This window comes from Crocodylus porosus, unplaced genomic scaffold (genome assembly GCF_001723895.1).
Source record: "Crocodylus porosus isolate Cpor-Errol unplaced genomic scaffold, CroPor_comp1, whole genome shotgun sequence".
Lineage (NCBI taxonomy): Eukaryota > Metazoa > Chordata > Crocodylia > Crocodylidae > Crocodylus > Crocodylus porosus.
In genome coordinates, this window is record NW_017728947.1 from 8,958,246 (window position 1) to 8,970,986 (window position 12,741).

The 12,741-nt window shown below is 45.6% G+C and overlaps 1 protein-coding gene across 1 annotated transcript in view; it reads right to left on the reverse strand.

The window, feature by feature from the left end:
• The window catches only part of OTOG (otogelin), a 198,821-nt gene that overhangs the window by 149,989 nt on the left and 36,091 nt on the right, over positions 1-12,741 (reverse strand). Inside the window, exons 8-12 of the mRNA XM_019551013.1 lie at positions 8,514-8,644; positions 6,392-6,498; positions 4,249-4,358; positions 3,626-3,751; positions 2,068-2,176 (exon numbers count right to left, since the gene is read on the reverse strand). Of these exons, the coding sequence (XP_019406558.1) occupies positions 2,068-2,176; positions 3,626-3,751; positions 4,249-4,358; positions 6,392-6,498; positions 8,514-8,644 (583 nt within the window). The remainder of the gene's footprint in view (positions 1-2,067; positions 2,177-3,625; positions 3,752-4,248; positions 4,359-6,391; positions 6,499-8,513; positions 8,645-12,741) is intronic.

Consider the following 12,741-nt stretch of genomic DNA (forward strand, 5'->3'; position numbering starts at 1 on the left):
GGGCACAGGCTGGGCTGCACCAGCAGGAGAGGGGGCAGCTGGCCCAGCTCCATAAATCCCCTGCCAACTGGGACCCCACACCTCTGCACCCTGCTCTGGGCCCTGTCAGCATTGACCCTGGGGCACCGGTGTGAGCCCCAAGCTCCCACTGGCTTCCTGCCCACTCACACCCAGTGCCCCCCCCAGCACAGGCGGAGGGCAGAGCACAGCCCTGACCCCCTGCTTGCTGGCAGGGAAGAAGCTGGTGCTGAATGCAGGGAAAAGCGGCCCCTTGCCCACCCCATGGCCAGCGCTCCCCGCTGCAGGCACTTGCAGCCCATGTGGGGCTGTCTGGAGCAGGTACAGGCAGTCCCAGGTGGGCTGCAAGTGGCTGCAGCATGGGGCACTGGCCACACGGTGAGCAAGGGGCCCTTTTTCCCCACACTCAGCACCAGCTTGTAACTGGGCTCCACTGCCAGCTTAGTAGTGGGGACGAGTTACAAGGTGGTGCTGAGTGTGGGGGGGGGGAAAAGCAGCCCCTCGTCTACCCCATACCTGATGCCCCACACTGCAGCCACTCGCAGCCCACCTGGGGCTGCCTGTGCCTGCTCTGGACAGCCCCACATGGACTGTGAGTGCCTGCAGCAGGGAGCTCCAGCCACAGGGTGGGGGAGGGGCTGCTTTTCTCCATGCAGGGAAGGAACCCAGGAAAAAGCTGAGTGCGGGAGGAAAAGTGGCCCCTCCCCCGCCCCATGGCCAGTACCCCACACTGCAGCCACTCGCAGCCTGCACTTGCCTGTCTGGAGCAGGCACAGGTATCCCCACACAGACTGCGGGCAGCTGCAGCACAAGGCACCAGGCATGGGACAAGGAAGGGACCGCTTCCCCTCGCCACGCTCCTTCCATGCCCAGGATCTCCCCACCACCTTTCTTCCTCCCCCGCCCCAGCTTACCTGGGGTTCCAGCACTACATGCTTCCAGGGCAGAAGCCCCAGCTGGGGGGTAGGGCCAGGTGGGCCCACTGTTGTTGGAGCCTGCCAGGCTTTCCCTGGGTCCCACTGCCCTTGGCTCCTTTCATTTTTGACAGGAACCAAGGGCAGAGAATGTTAATTTTCTACATTTTTAGGGGCTCTACGGGTAGGATAGAATGGCCTCACGGGCTGCATCTGGCCCGCGGGCCGTATTTTGCCCACACCTGATCTATCAGCATCCATTTCTTCTGCATTTTTTTAAGTGCGGAAAGCAGTATATGCAGTTATGGAATGCCTAAATCAACACAGCATTTTAATTACAGCAGTCAGGAGTATCCTTTTTTCAATGTAGAATGATGCAGTAAGTCACTTCCCAAATCTATGATATGGAGGAAAATACTGTCACTCATCTTTATATTGTTTTAATATATTTACATAATCTAAGAATAAACTCATGGTCTCAAAATACCATATTTACCCAAATCCAAGACAGCTTCAAACTTAGGACAATGCCTACAATATTTAGATTCTATGCATGGAAAATGATAAGTATGTTATAATTTTCAATGTTGCAAATCTAATCAATAGAAGATCATTTTAAATTCCTCCCACCTCCCCTCCCAATTGCTGCAGGAAAAGCAGTGGCAGACTGCTCCGGCTCTGGGACAGCCAGAAGCAACAGCATCCCTGGTCTGACCTTAGCCCAAGCCAGACAGGGAGAGGTAGCATCAGCTCCTAGTGCCAAATCAGAAGGTAAAGGGGGAAAAGAAGCAGCTGGATGGGGGGGGGGGCAGGTTTCCCCACCATCCTGCAACCTCTCCCCACAACCCAAACAAGCCACTCCAGATGGGGGCAGGCAACAGCTCAGTTCTGGCCCCAGAAGCCCAGGGCCAAATCTGGAGCTGACCCACTGCCTACTCCAGGTTGGTACTTAAATCTAAGATGAGACTTTTTTCCCTGCTATTTTGTCTGGGGGAGGGGAACTTGCCTTGGATTCAAGCAAATATAGTGAGAAGGAAATACATTATAGACAACTGATTATGATTTTAAAAACTATAGCATAAGAAAGATCAACTAACTAAATCAGGTATGTTGTAAGAAAAGTGAAGGGACTAACCAGTTATTACACTCTTCATGCACCACAGAGCCCATTTTATAGAAACTTCCATGGTAGTCACAAGGACATTCTGTTGGGTTGACACACAGTCCATTCTCATAAATTAGACCTAGAAAAATAATCCAACATGAAAAGGAATTGTAAATAATCTCCAAGTACAGCTGAAAGAGCATTCTTTGGTTAACTAGTATGTCTAATAGTAAAACTTCTGCACCTGTGAAATAATTAAGCTTTAGACTATTTCAAAGGATTTTTTTCATTTGTCAGAACAAAATTAATATTTAACTTAATGACTTGATCCCCAAATTGTCACTGAAGTCATTGTCAGTTCCAGGGCATTTACAGCTTTGAAAGTTATGCTACTTCATTTCAATGTTTGATAGATTTTGGTGGCGTTAAATGCCCATTTTTTATACTCTTGATGCCCAACCACATACTTCAATGTATTGTTTGCTATTTATTTTACAATTTTAACGTACACTCAATTTAATATTATTCCAGTACTGAGCCAAGGACTGAAAAACGTAAGTAGCCTACTGGAAGCTAAACAAATACCAAAACTGATTACATTTACAAACCTGTAAGATATTAGCTAGAATACTACCTTTAAGATTTATGGAGCAACACCACCCTATTCTGTCTATTTACCCTTCCAATCTAGAAGGGTAGGCAGAATCGCATATCCTGTAAATGGCAGTAGTAAATGGAGAATAAAGATAAAATGTTGCCTTTCAGCATGTATACAGAGCTGACACACAGACATGCAAAGCATACATTGAGGACTCTGGCTCTCAATCATGTAATGTTATCAAAGTCTTAGTTTTCATTTTAAAAGTTTCTAATCTCTTGGTTACAAGAAAGGGCTTAATAATTTGAAATGAGCCTAACTAATGCTGTGATGTCTTTCCATATCTAAAGACAGCCTCCACTATGGGGATAAGTAGCAGCCACTACAGCCCGTTGGAGACACAACATATTTCGCGTGAGAGAAAACACTTTGTCCAGTGCCTAAATCAACATCTACAGATGTGTGTGTTCATTATTCTAGGTCAAATGCTGTCAAAGTGTGAGAGAGAAATTCACTATCACTTTCTCCCAGGATACCACGGAGCATGTTTGTGTCTGGCCAGAGTCCTGTGATAAGGTAGCTATGCAGTCCTTCAGGCATCCCACCATGCACCATTCCCACTCCAACAACAACCACTCTTGAACATGGAGCAGCCAGTCTAGTTGGAGAGACAGAACTCTACTGTCTGGAAGTGGCAGGTCAGAGGTGGCCTGGGTGCGATGTCCTGCACCTGTATTGTGACACTAAGGGTTCAGCTCTCCTACTGACTGCATGAAGAGGGAAGGGAAGGGAAGGGACATCTCTACCTGAAAGGGAAAGGAGGCTGCTGTCCACAGTGGGCACAATTGGTTTCCTATGCAAGGGAATACCTAAAACCTCAAACTGCCTTATAATGTCTCCTGGCTCCATTAGATCCTCTCATGTCCCACATATTTCTGAGGTCAAATTTAGCAATAGAATAAAAATATTTGAGAAACAAAGCTGTATTACCATCTGGACAGTAACATCCATCGACACAGGGAAGCTCACTATCAATACATTGTGTTTTTTGCTGGCATGAAACCGGACAACAGTTGATGCATTCATTGTAGGTGAACTGTTCATCACAGGTAATAACTGAAAAATGAAACAGGCTGAGAAATGGAAAGGCATTATGCTACCACCTCAGTGCAAGAAAATATCATTCATGTTGCTTTCAGATAGCTTCCTTTTTGCTAAATAAGTTTGAGATTTGCCCTAATAAATTGTCCAAGTATTAATGAATATGTTGATGCTTTTTTCCACAATTGTTTATAGTTTAGGAATCAAAGGACTTTTGATCAATATTTGAAACAGCGGACTTAGCCAAAGAATTTCTTGAGAAAGACCTACAATATTTCCATATGGGCTAGTGTTTAAGATATTCTAAAGTGATTTTAAAAAGAATTTAACATTTGCCACACATTTTATTAACACCTTACATTTATATCAAACCATTAATAATGAAGGATTCTTAAGTAAAGACTAAATATGGATATTAAATCAGACACTGAAGTGCAACCAATGGCTATGCTGCACATAATCAAAATATGCCTATCCAGCAGTATCCCTAAAGTACATAAAAGTCTGCATACCACATTGCTGAAAGTGTGTCCGCCACCTGTGAAGGGGTTTTCCTGCATGGGCACAGGCCCTGGCATATTCAGTTAATGCTCGACACCAGGTTCCATTATCAGATGCTGACCTTATACAAAATAAAAATTACTATGACATTAGTTTCTCCCTACAGTCTTACAAATGCGTAACCAAAGCTTTACCGATTTTCTAACCCCTGTATTGTTTCGGCAATTAACATATTCTCTTTGGTTTTATACAAATAACATTTTGAACTACTGGGTTGGTTAAATGACCTAAAATTCTTAGGCAGATAAGTATTCTACCTTGCTTTGGAGGCTGCTGATCAACATGCCTTAGTCTTCATTTTGATCTAATCCCATGGCCATATAAATTAGGAACAACTCTTTTAAAAGGTAACAGGTTTATAGTAGCATAAGACATTGAGAGAACTGGTTTTTTTTTTTTTTTTTTTTTTTTAAGTTAAAAGAAATTCTCAAGAAAAAAAATACTAAGATGAAAGAAAGCACCATATAAGATGAGCACCAATGCCCACTATAATTGCATAGTGACAGAAAACCTGAGGCAACCAGAGGGGAACTCAGGTGGCTTTACGGGAACACCAGAAGCATGGGCAACAGACAGGAGGAACTGGCTCTCCTGATAGACGAGGACTTTGACCTTGTAGGGTTGACACTGGTGGGACAACACACAATTGGGCAGCGTATATTGACGGCTACAAGCTCTACAGGAAGGACTGCATTCTGTTCTCCCAGCAGGGTACATTTTGGACTTGTCTCTCTTGGTGGTCAGAAGTTTGCTGAATTTTACTGGAGGTTTGGGATTGGCTATAAAAGGCATAGTGGAGGCCACACAGTACAGTGCCTGGGGCATTCTGCCTCTTGAACCCTGAACGGAGCAGGGGTGCAAAGGAGGCTAAATCCAAGAAGCAGAGGCTAGAGATAGTGAGCTAAGGCCAAGGGTTACAGCCAAAGACAAGAGGGCTGAAATCTGGCCAGTGGGGCTGAAGCCCAGGGGAGGTCTGGAGGCTGAAATAGGGGCTAAGGACCTGAGTAGGTAGAACATATCATCTGGGCTGGAAGCCTCCACCAATGGAGTTTGAGTAACACCTGAGAGGTATGGGCGTGACTATTGGGGGATGCTGGAGGTCACAATAAGCATTAGCAGGCCACAACTGGTGCCACTGGGGCATGAGACTCTACTTAAGTTATGGAAGGGCCTGAAGAATGATTTTGGGGTGCATGCATTTAATGTCAATTGGCCTAAAACAGAAAGACAAGCACCAGGAGAAAAAAAGTGGCACCAAAGGTCTCACCCCAATCCCAGAGAGCATTCACCTTACCTTTATAATAACATTCCATCCAGCCATGGCAGACTGGGTTAGGTGGTAGCTTGGGAAGACCAAGTGAGACTAGATGGGGAAGGGTAGTTCAGCTAACAATAAGTGCCATACCACTCTCTTCCCCTCTCCCCTACCTTCCCCAAGAAGATCTTGCTTTAAAATATTTGTCTAACCTATTCTTAAAATGTCATGAACATCCCACACTCACAACTACTAGACACAGTGCCTGAATACTCCAACTTGCCACAGGAAAAGCAGTGGGATGAGGGCACTTTTAAACTACAGTCAGAAGCAGTCCACACAAAACTGCTTACTGGATGGCCAGAAAACAGCCTAATCTTTAAGCACTATAGATAAGTTAACTATTCATCTTCTTACTTTGTAAGAGTCACTTACAATTTCTAGAAGTTTTTACTTGTTTGCCATGTAGCAATCCTGCATCACAAGAACAGAATATGCTAATGATTGGATATTTTTAGCACCAAAATGCATACCAGTCTCAGACAGGTAAATTAAGTAATTTAAAACCAACTGAAAGTAACCGAAGCTAATTCTTTCCTCACTTGACGCCAAAGAAAGTGGGACTCTCTCCAGTGAACTCTGTGATGGTTTGTAAATATAAAAGCAGGATAAATGAGAAGAGAATCTGGCCCATTTTATTTCAGTACAAAAGCTATTAGAGACAATGTTAAAAAGGCAAGTATTACCTCTCCTAAGCTTGGGAAAATGTTTTCCAGATAGAATGAAAATATTTTTTCTACTAGCTTTTGAGTTACCAGGGGGGAAAAAAGCTTACTTACATGCAGAGGTCATTGGTGCAACTGGCCATGAAAGGAAGAGGACTCACATAGTCATGACACTGTTCAAATGGGGGCCACAACAGTGTATTGCATAAAGCATAGACCTTCTAAAAAAAAAAGAAGATAACTGTTGTGAACAGAATTTTTTTTTTTTTTAAACAATAAGTGTAATCAATACAGCATATGGTGCAAAGATACTGTTTCCTAGGGCTCTGCAAAATTCCAGCACCTGTTTCATTTTGGAGGTATTTCAGGCTGTTTCGGCACCTGAAACACTGAATCCGAATCAGAACAGAAGGGTCAGAAACATCTGCGAAATGAAACGAGGCATCTGAAATGTTTTGAAAACGTTTCAGAAAATTTCAGAGTTTTGGAGCTGGGCTTATAGGGAAACAGCTATATGCTGCTGCTCTGCCGCATGACTCAGCTCCACAGGGAGCACAGATCTGCGCCAGGGGTCTCCTCGCTGCCACTGCCCCGGAGACCTGGGTCTGCACGGGGTGGGCAGTGGAGGGGAGGAGATCCCAGCACAGATCTCTGCCTCCTGCGGAGCTGAGTCACACAACAGTGCAGTACCGGTCCAGGAGACATCATATCCTCCCAACAACTGAAAGCAGTTTCCAGAAGTATGTCATTCTCCAGCCTAGTGCCATCACAGTGTTGACTCCTCAGAGCTTTCTGCTGTCTGTATAATTGGATATGGACCAAAGTGGAGTTGAGTCAGCATTCTCAAGTCTGGAATTAGAATTATCCATACCAGAACACTTTTTCATTTATAAAACTAGGCAGTTCTAGCCAACTACCTGTACTACCTCAAAATGCTTCTACAAGCTTTAAACATTGGCCTATCCTGAAAAAAGTCTTCAAACACCTCCGTGCCTGAATTAAGACAATGAGCAATCTTCTCCAAGTATTTGTTTTAATCTTAAGCTGAATAATATGGCGCTAGCCCCTTGCATATTAGTGAAGAAACCAGTTTCTCTTTAACTGGAGAAAAAAGTGTTGTGTTTTTGTGTGTTGTGCCACACTATCTGCACCTCCACTTTCGAAATCCCAGATCCAACCATGCACATGCATGCATACATCTATTGTGACTTTTTTTTTTTTTTTTTAAGATATCCCTCTTTGTATTTTGAAGACTCTGTGTTCTCTTCTTTAAATTAAACAATCCACGTTCTTCCCACTTTTCCTCATATTTCATGTTTTCTAGACTGCAAATCCTTACACTTCCTTTCTTTCCTGCTCTCTAAAGTGGCTGCCGGGGTGCTTTAATCAAGGCTCATTGAATAAAGTTCAACTAAAGTGTCCCTGCTGCCATTCTGAAGTGCACGGACACTGATACACAACATTCAGAGGCTGGCTGGACTGTGTTAATTAGGCTGAAGTAGGTATAATTACAGCACATCAGAGCACCCTCCTGGCATGTCTACAGGCATGTTAAAGTTCTGCCCCATCCCTCTTTCCCCTCCTCCCCCCATCTTGATTACAGAGATGACATACTTGGTCCCTCCAAGATAAAAAAAAATCTTTAATCTGATTAAAACATTGGAACCAGATATGGAGGATTTCACTCCATATATGCCAAAAGATTTAAAGACCAAATAAGAAACTTTAAAGAAAAAGTAGATGAAAAAAGAACAAGGAAAACCTGACTCCATCAACCATTCTAATCCCCTTTCCAGACAGGCATGCATCTTTGAGGAGGAAGGGAAGAAAAGAGGATGTGAGAAATACCTTCTTCCACAAACCCAATCTTCCTCTCTATACCTACCTTCAAAGAAATAGAGGAAGAGAATCTTGTCAAAGCTCTCGTAAGCTATGAGAGAGAGATTTTTAAACACACAAGCCTAAAAATTGCATCCCTTAAGAAACACAAAGTCCTCCAGGCAGGCAGTGCTACAATGATGTGCTGTAGTGATAAGCTTGCAGGAATAACAACTTGGGAAGCAGGGTACTCCTGCTTCACAGTCTCTTTTGAAGCCTACCTTCCGGATTGCCTTAAGACACCTGCCTTTGTTCAAGAACATTCTTACAACAAAGGTTAAACTAAGCAGCATCTCCAGTTTGGGCCTTATAATAATTACAGGCTAAGTTAATTGGCATCATTCATTTTGACTCAAACCTGCAAAGAGACTTGGCTTTGCATCAGACAGGGTGGCTCATAGTTAAGAGAGTCCTCTTCTCTGGGAGCACCTTGTGGAGGATTTTCCCTCCAGCTCTCAACAAATTCTATGATGTCTTCCGTCAATTTTCCTTTAGAATAAAAGAAAAAAGGCACACAAATATCAATGCTGTAATCTGACAAAATATCAATAACTGCATTTCTATAGCACCTTCCATCTAGCCACCACAATGTTCTTAACAACTATATCAGAGGGTGACTGGAAGTTAAAGAGTTAGTAATAACTGACCAGCTACATTCCTACAGCTCTGAGATGCAACATACTGTCAGTTGACCCCTTGAAGACAACCTGCTTCCTACAAACGCCTAGAAGAATGCACTTAGAAGGAATATTGTAGGGAGGGGCAATGTCATTATCAGGCTGGTAGCCTGGAAACCGAGAATGATAAGGAGTTCTGTTGTCAATGCATGGACTTTAAATGGCTAAGGCAATGTTTCCCAATATTTTGATATCTTGATGCACACTTTTTTTCTGAATTAAAATTGGCAGCACACTTAACTCTTACACCCGAAAAGAGGCATGTATGTGTGCATATTTTTTTCAAAACAAATAACATACGCCATTCCCCTGCCACAGGAAATCACACCAGTCCTCAGATGTACTCTTAAAAAATATCATTTTTCTGAATTTCGTGGTACCCCAGCTGAAAATCAGAGAGACATTTCTAAATTAAAAAAAGGTGTGGAGGAAAGGCTTTGAAGCCAAAAGAAAAGAGAATTACTGATCTAACTGGTTCCACCTCCCCTTGCTGTGCCCTGCTCTTTTCACTGTCTGCCCTGCTGCAACCCCCACCAACCCCTGATCTGTACTTCAGGGGACAAGGGCAAACCCCACTGCTAAGGCTGCCCCTGCAGGGTTTTGCACGCCAATAACTACCACCATGGCCCCTCATGCCAGCCATGGGAGCATAAGAGGAACAGAGAGGAAGAACTGAGCTGATAAGTGTTGCTGTGTCTGTGGGTGCTTGGACACATGACACCATTACCATGCACACACGATGAAAATGTCACTGTGTGGCTTACTGGCATCACACTGTACACGTGCAAGAGTTTTGGATGTTTAAAATAAGTTTGTATCGTTGCAAACTAAATTACATCCCGATGTAGTTTAGTTTGCAATGATGCAAATTGCAATGATGCAGTTGTCAGCTTGCTCCCTCCCCTCCTTGGCTGCAGTCTGCAGGGAGAAAAAAAGGGATCTGACCCCTCAGTGCTTCTGCCTTCATCAGGCTCCTGTGGCTAGCAGGACACCTGGGGCCACCCAGGAACAGCCTGGCTTGCCCCTGGGGCAGTGCAGGAAGGTGGCTGGGTTTGCTGGCGGTTGGAGAAAGTGGCGGGGGGTAGTACACAGGGCACTGGAAGCCTAGGCAGGCTCCTAGGTGGCCAGGTACTGCCCCAGCACAGAAGAGGTCAATCCAACACTTCACCAAGCCCACCCAGGCTTCCAGTACCCTGTGCACCATCCCCAGCACCTTCTCCAGTTGGCAAACCCAGCCGGCCCTCCTGCCACCTCTCCACACTAGCCCAGGGTCAAACTGGGTGTGCTGGCAGCCAGAGAAGGCAGGAGGGATGCTGCACGGGGCACTGAAAGCCCAGGCAGGCTTGGGAAAGCATTGGATCATGTGCTTCTGAGCTGGGGCAGCACTCAGAGAGCTAGAAGACCACTTGGGCACCCCCACACCCCATGCACCATCCCTGCTACTTTGTCCAGCCGCCAGCAAACCCAGCCACCCTCGTGACACCTCCCTGCACTTCCCTAGGGGCAACCAGCCCATTCCTGGGTGGCCCCAGACATCCTGACAGCTGCAGGAACCTGCTGAAGGCAGAAGCAGTGAGAGACCCAATCCTTTCCTACCCCCTCGCATCAAGCCTGCCCTCCTCTCCTATTGCTAAGACTCCTATTTCCACTTACTGAAAGGAACACTATTAGAAGTAAAAACACATTTTCATAGATTTCATAGACATTAGGGCTGGAAGGGACCTTGGAAGATCATCGAGTCCAGCCCTCCACCCAAAAGGCAGGAAGTCAGCTGGGGTCATACGATCCCAGCAAGATAAGCATCCAATTTACTCTTGAAGGTGTTCAATGTAGGTGCTTGAACCACCTCCAATGGCAGGCTGTTCCAGAACTTGGGGGCTCGGACAATAAAGAAATTCTTCCTTATATCCAGCCTGAAACGGTCTTATAATAGTTTATGACCGTTCGACCTCGTCATCCCTTGGGGCGCTCTGGTGAACACACGTTCCCCCAGATACTGGTGGTCACCCCTGACAAACTTATAGGTGGCCGTCAGATCACCCCTGAGCCTGCGCTTTTCCAGGCTAAAGAGCCCCATGGCTCTCAGCCTGTCATTGTAAGGTCTGTTTTCCTGACTTCTGATCATGTGCGTGGCTCTCCTCTGCACTCTCTCCAGCTTCTCCACATCCTTTTTAAATTGTGGAGCCCAAAACTGAATGCAGTACTCCAGCTGCAGCCTCACCAAGGCTGCAGCAGAACTCCAGCTGCGGCCTCAATCTCTTCTCCCTTGTCCAGGTGATAGGGCACCTGATTGTAGAAGGAAATGAGACTGGTCAAGCAAGACCTACCCGCAACAAACCCATGCTGGCTATCTCTCAGGATGCTGGCGTCAGCCAGTCCATTAAGGATGGCCTCTTTAATAAACTTTTCTAACTAAACTTTTCTAGATCTTCCCCGGGATACAAGTCAGGCTGATGGGCCTATAGTTAGCCAGATCCACTTTCCTCCCTTTCTCGAAGATAGACACCACGTTGGCCTTCTTCCAGTCTTCAGGCACTTCACCAGAGCGCCAGGAGTTCTCAAAGGTCCGTGCCAGGGGCTGGGCTATGACGCTTGCCAGCTCCTTGAGTACCCTAGGGTGTAGATTGTCAGGGCCGGCTGACTTGAAGGTATCCAGCCTCTCAAGATGTTCCTTCACAAGGTCAGCATTTGTAGAGGGCAGGGGATCTCCCTCACCCAGACCTCCCTGTCCCATAGTGGGCATGGGTGTCCCATGGGACTGATGAAAGACTGACGCAACATACCCATTAATAGGTTGGCTTTTTCCTGGGCGTCAGTTGTCACATCTGGTTAGCAGGAGTCCAATGTTGCCCTTGCTTTTTCCTCCGGCTCCCCACATATCTGAAAAAGGACTTTTTATTGTCCTTTATGCTCGAAACTAGTTGGAGTTCAGCTGCAGCCTTGGCTTTCCTGGTTTGCTCCCTGCAGGACTGGACCAGTGCAGAATAATCCTTCTTGGAGGTGAATCCCATCCTCCATTCTTTGTAGGCCTTTCTTTTTAGCCTCAGGAGGTCTGCTAGGTCCCTGGAGAGCCAAGGGGGCTGCTGTGCCCTCTTGCTGCCTTTCCTCTGAGATGGAATAGACTTAGCTTGTGCATTGAAGATCGCTCCCTTGATGAACAACCACTCTTCTTGAATTCCCCTCTCCCTGGGGTCATGGTCCCTTAGGGCCTCACTGACGAGCCTCCTGAGCTTGTCAAAGTCGGCTTTCCTGAAGGCAAAGACTTCCATGTTGCTGACTGACTTGCCAGCTTTACAGTGGATGGTGAAGGCAATTAGCTTGTGGTCGCTGTCACCCAGCTTCCCATCGATCACTAGGTCACAGATTAGGTCATCCCCAGTAGCCAGTACCAGGTCGAGCAGCACTTTACCTCTCGTTGGCCCATAGACTTCTTGAATCAGGTAGAGGTCTTCCACGCACTACAGGAAGCTTTGCAACTGCTCAGATTTTGCTGAGTGATCCTCCCACGGGATGTCTGGGTAGTTGAAGTCACCCATGACAACCATGGTCCTGGAGCATGTGGCCTCAGCCAGCTCCCGGGCGAACTCCTGGTCAAGCTCTTGACTTTGGGTGGGAGGTCTGTAGTAGACTCCTACCATTGTGTCCCCATTTACCTTTTAAGTTCCTAAAACCTGAAGTACAAATACAGTTCCAGGATGGTCCTTGGCCCAAATGTTTAGTGTATTTTAAAAGAGATTCCAGCCATAGAAATTATACTAAGCACAACCATTTTTACTATGGATAATGCCTGGCAGAAGTGTTATGATATTTTATTTCAAATTCAGATTCAACAGACAACTTTTAACCATGAAAACTTAAAATGAACCCAAGTAAATCTATAGTACAGCATAACAAGAATTTTAAATACTC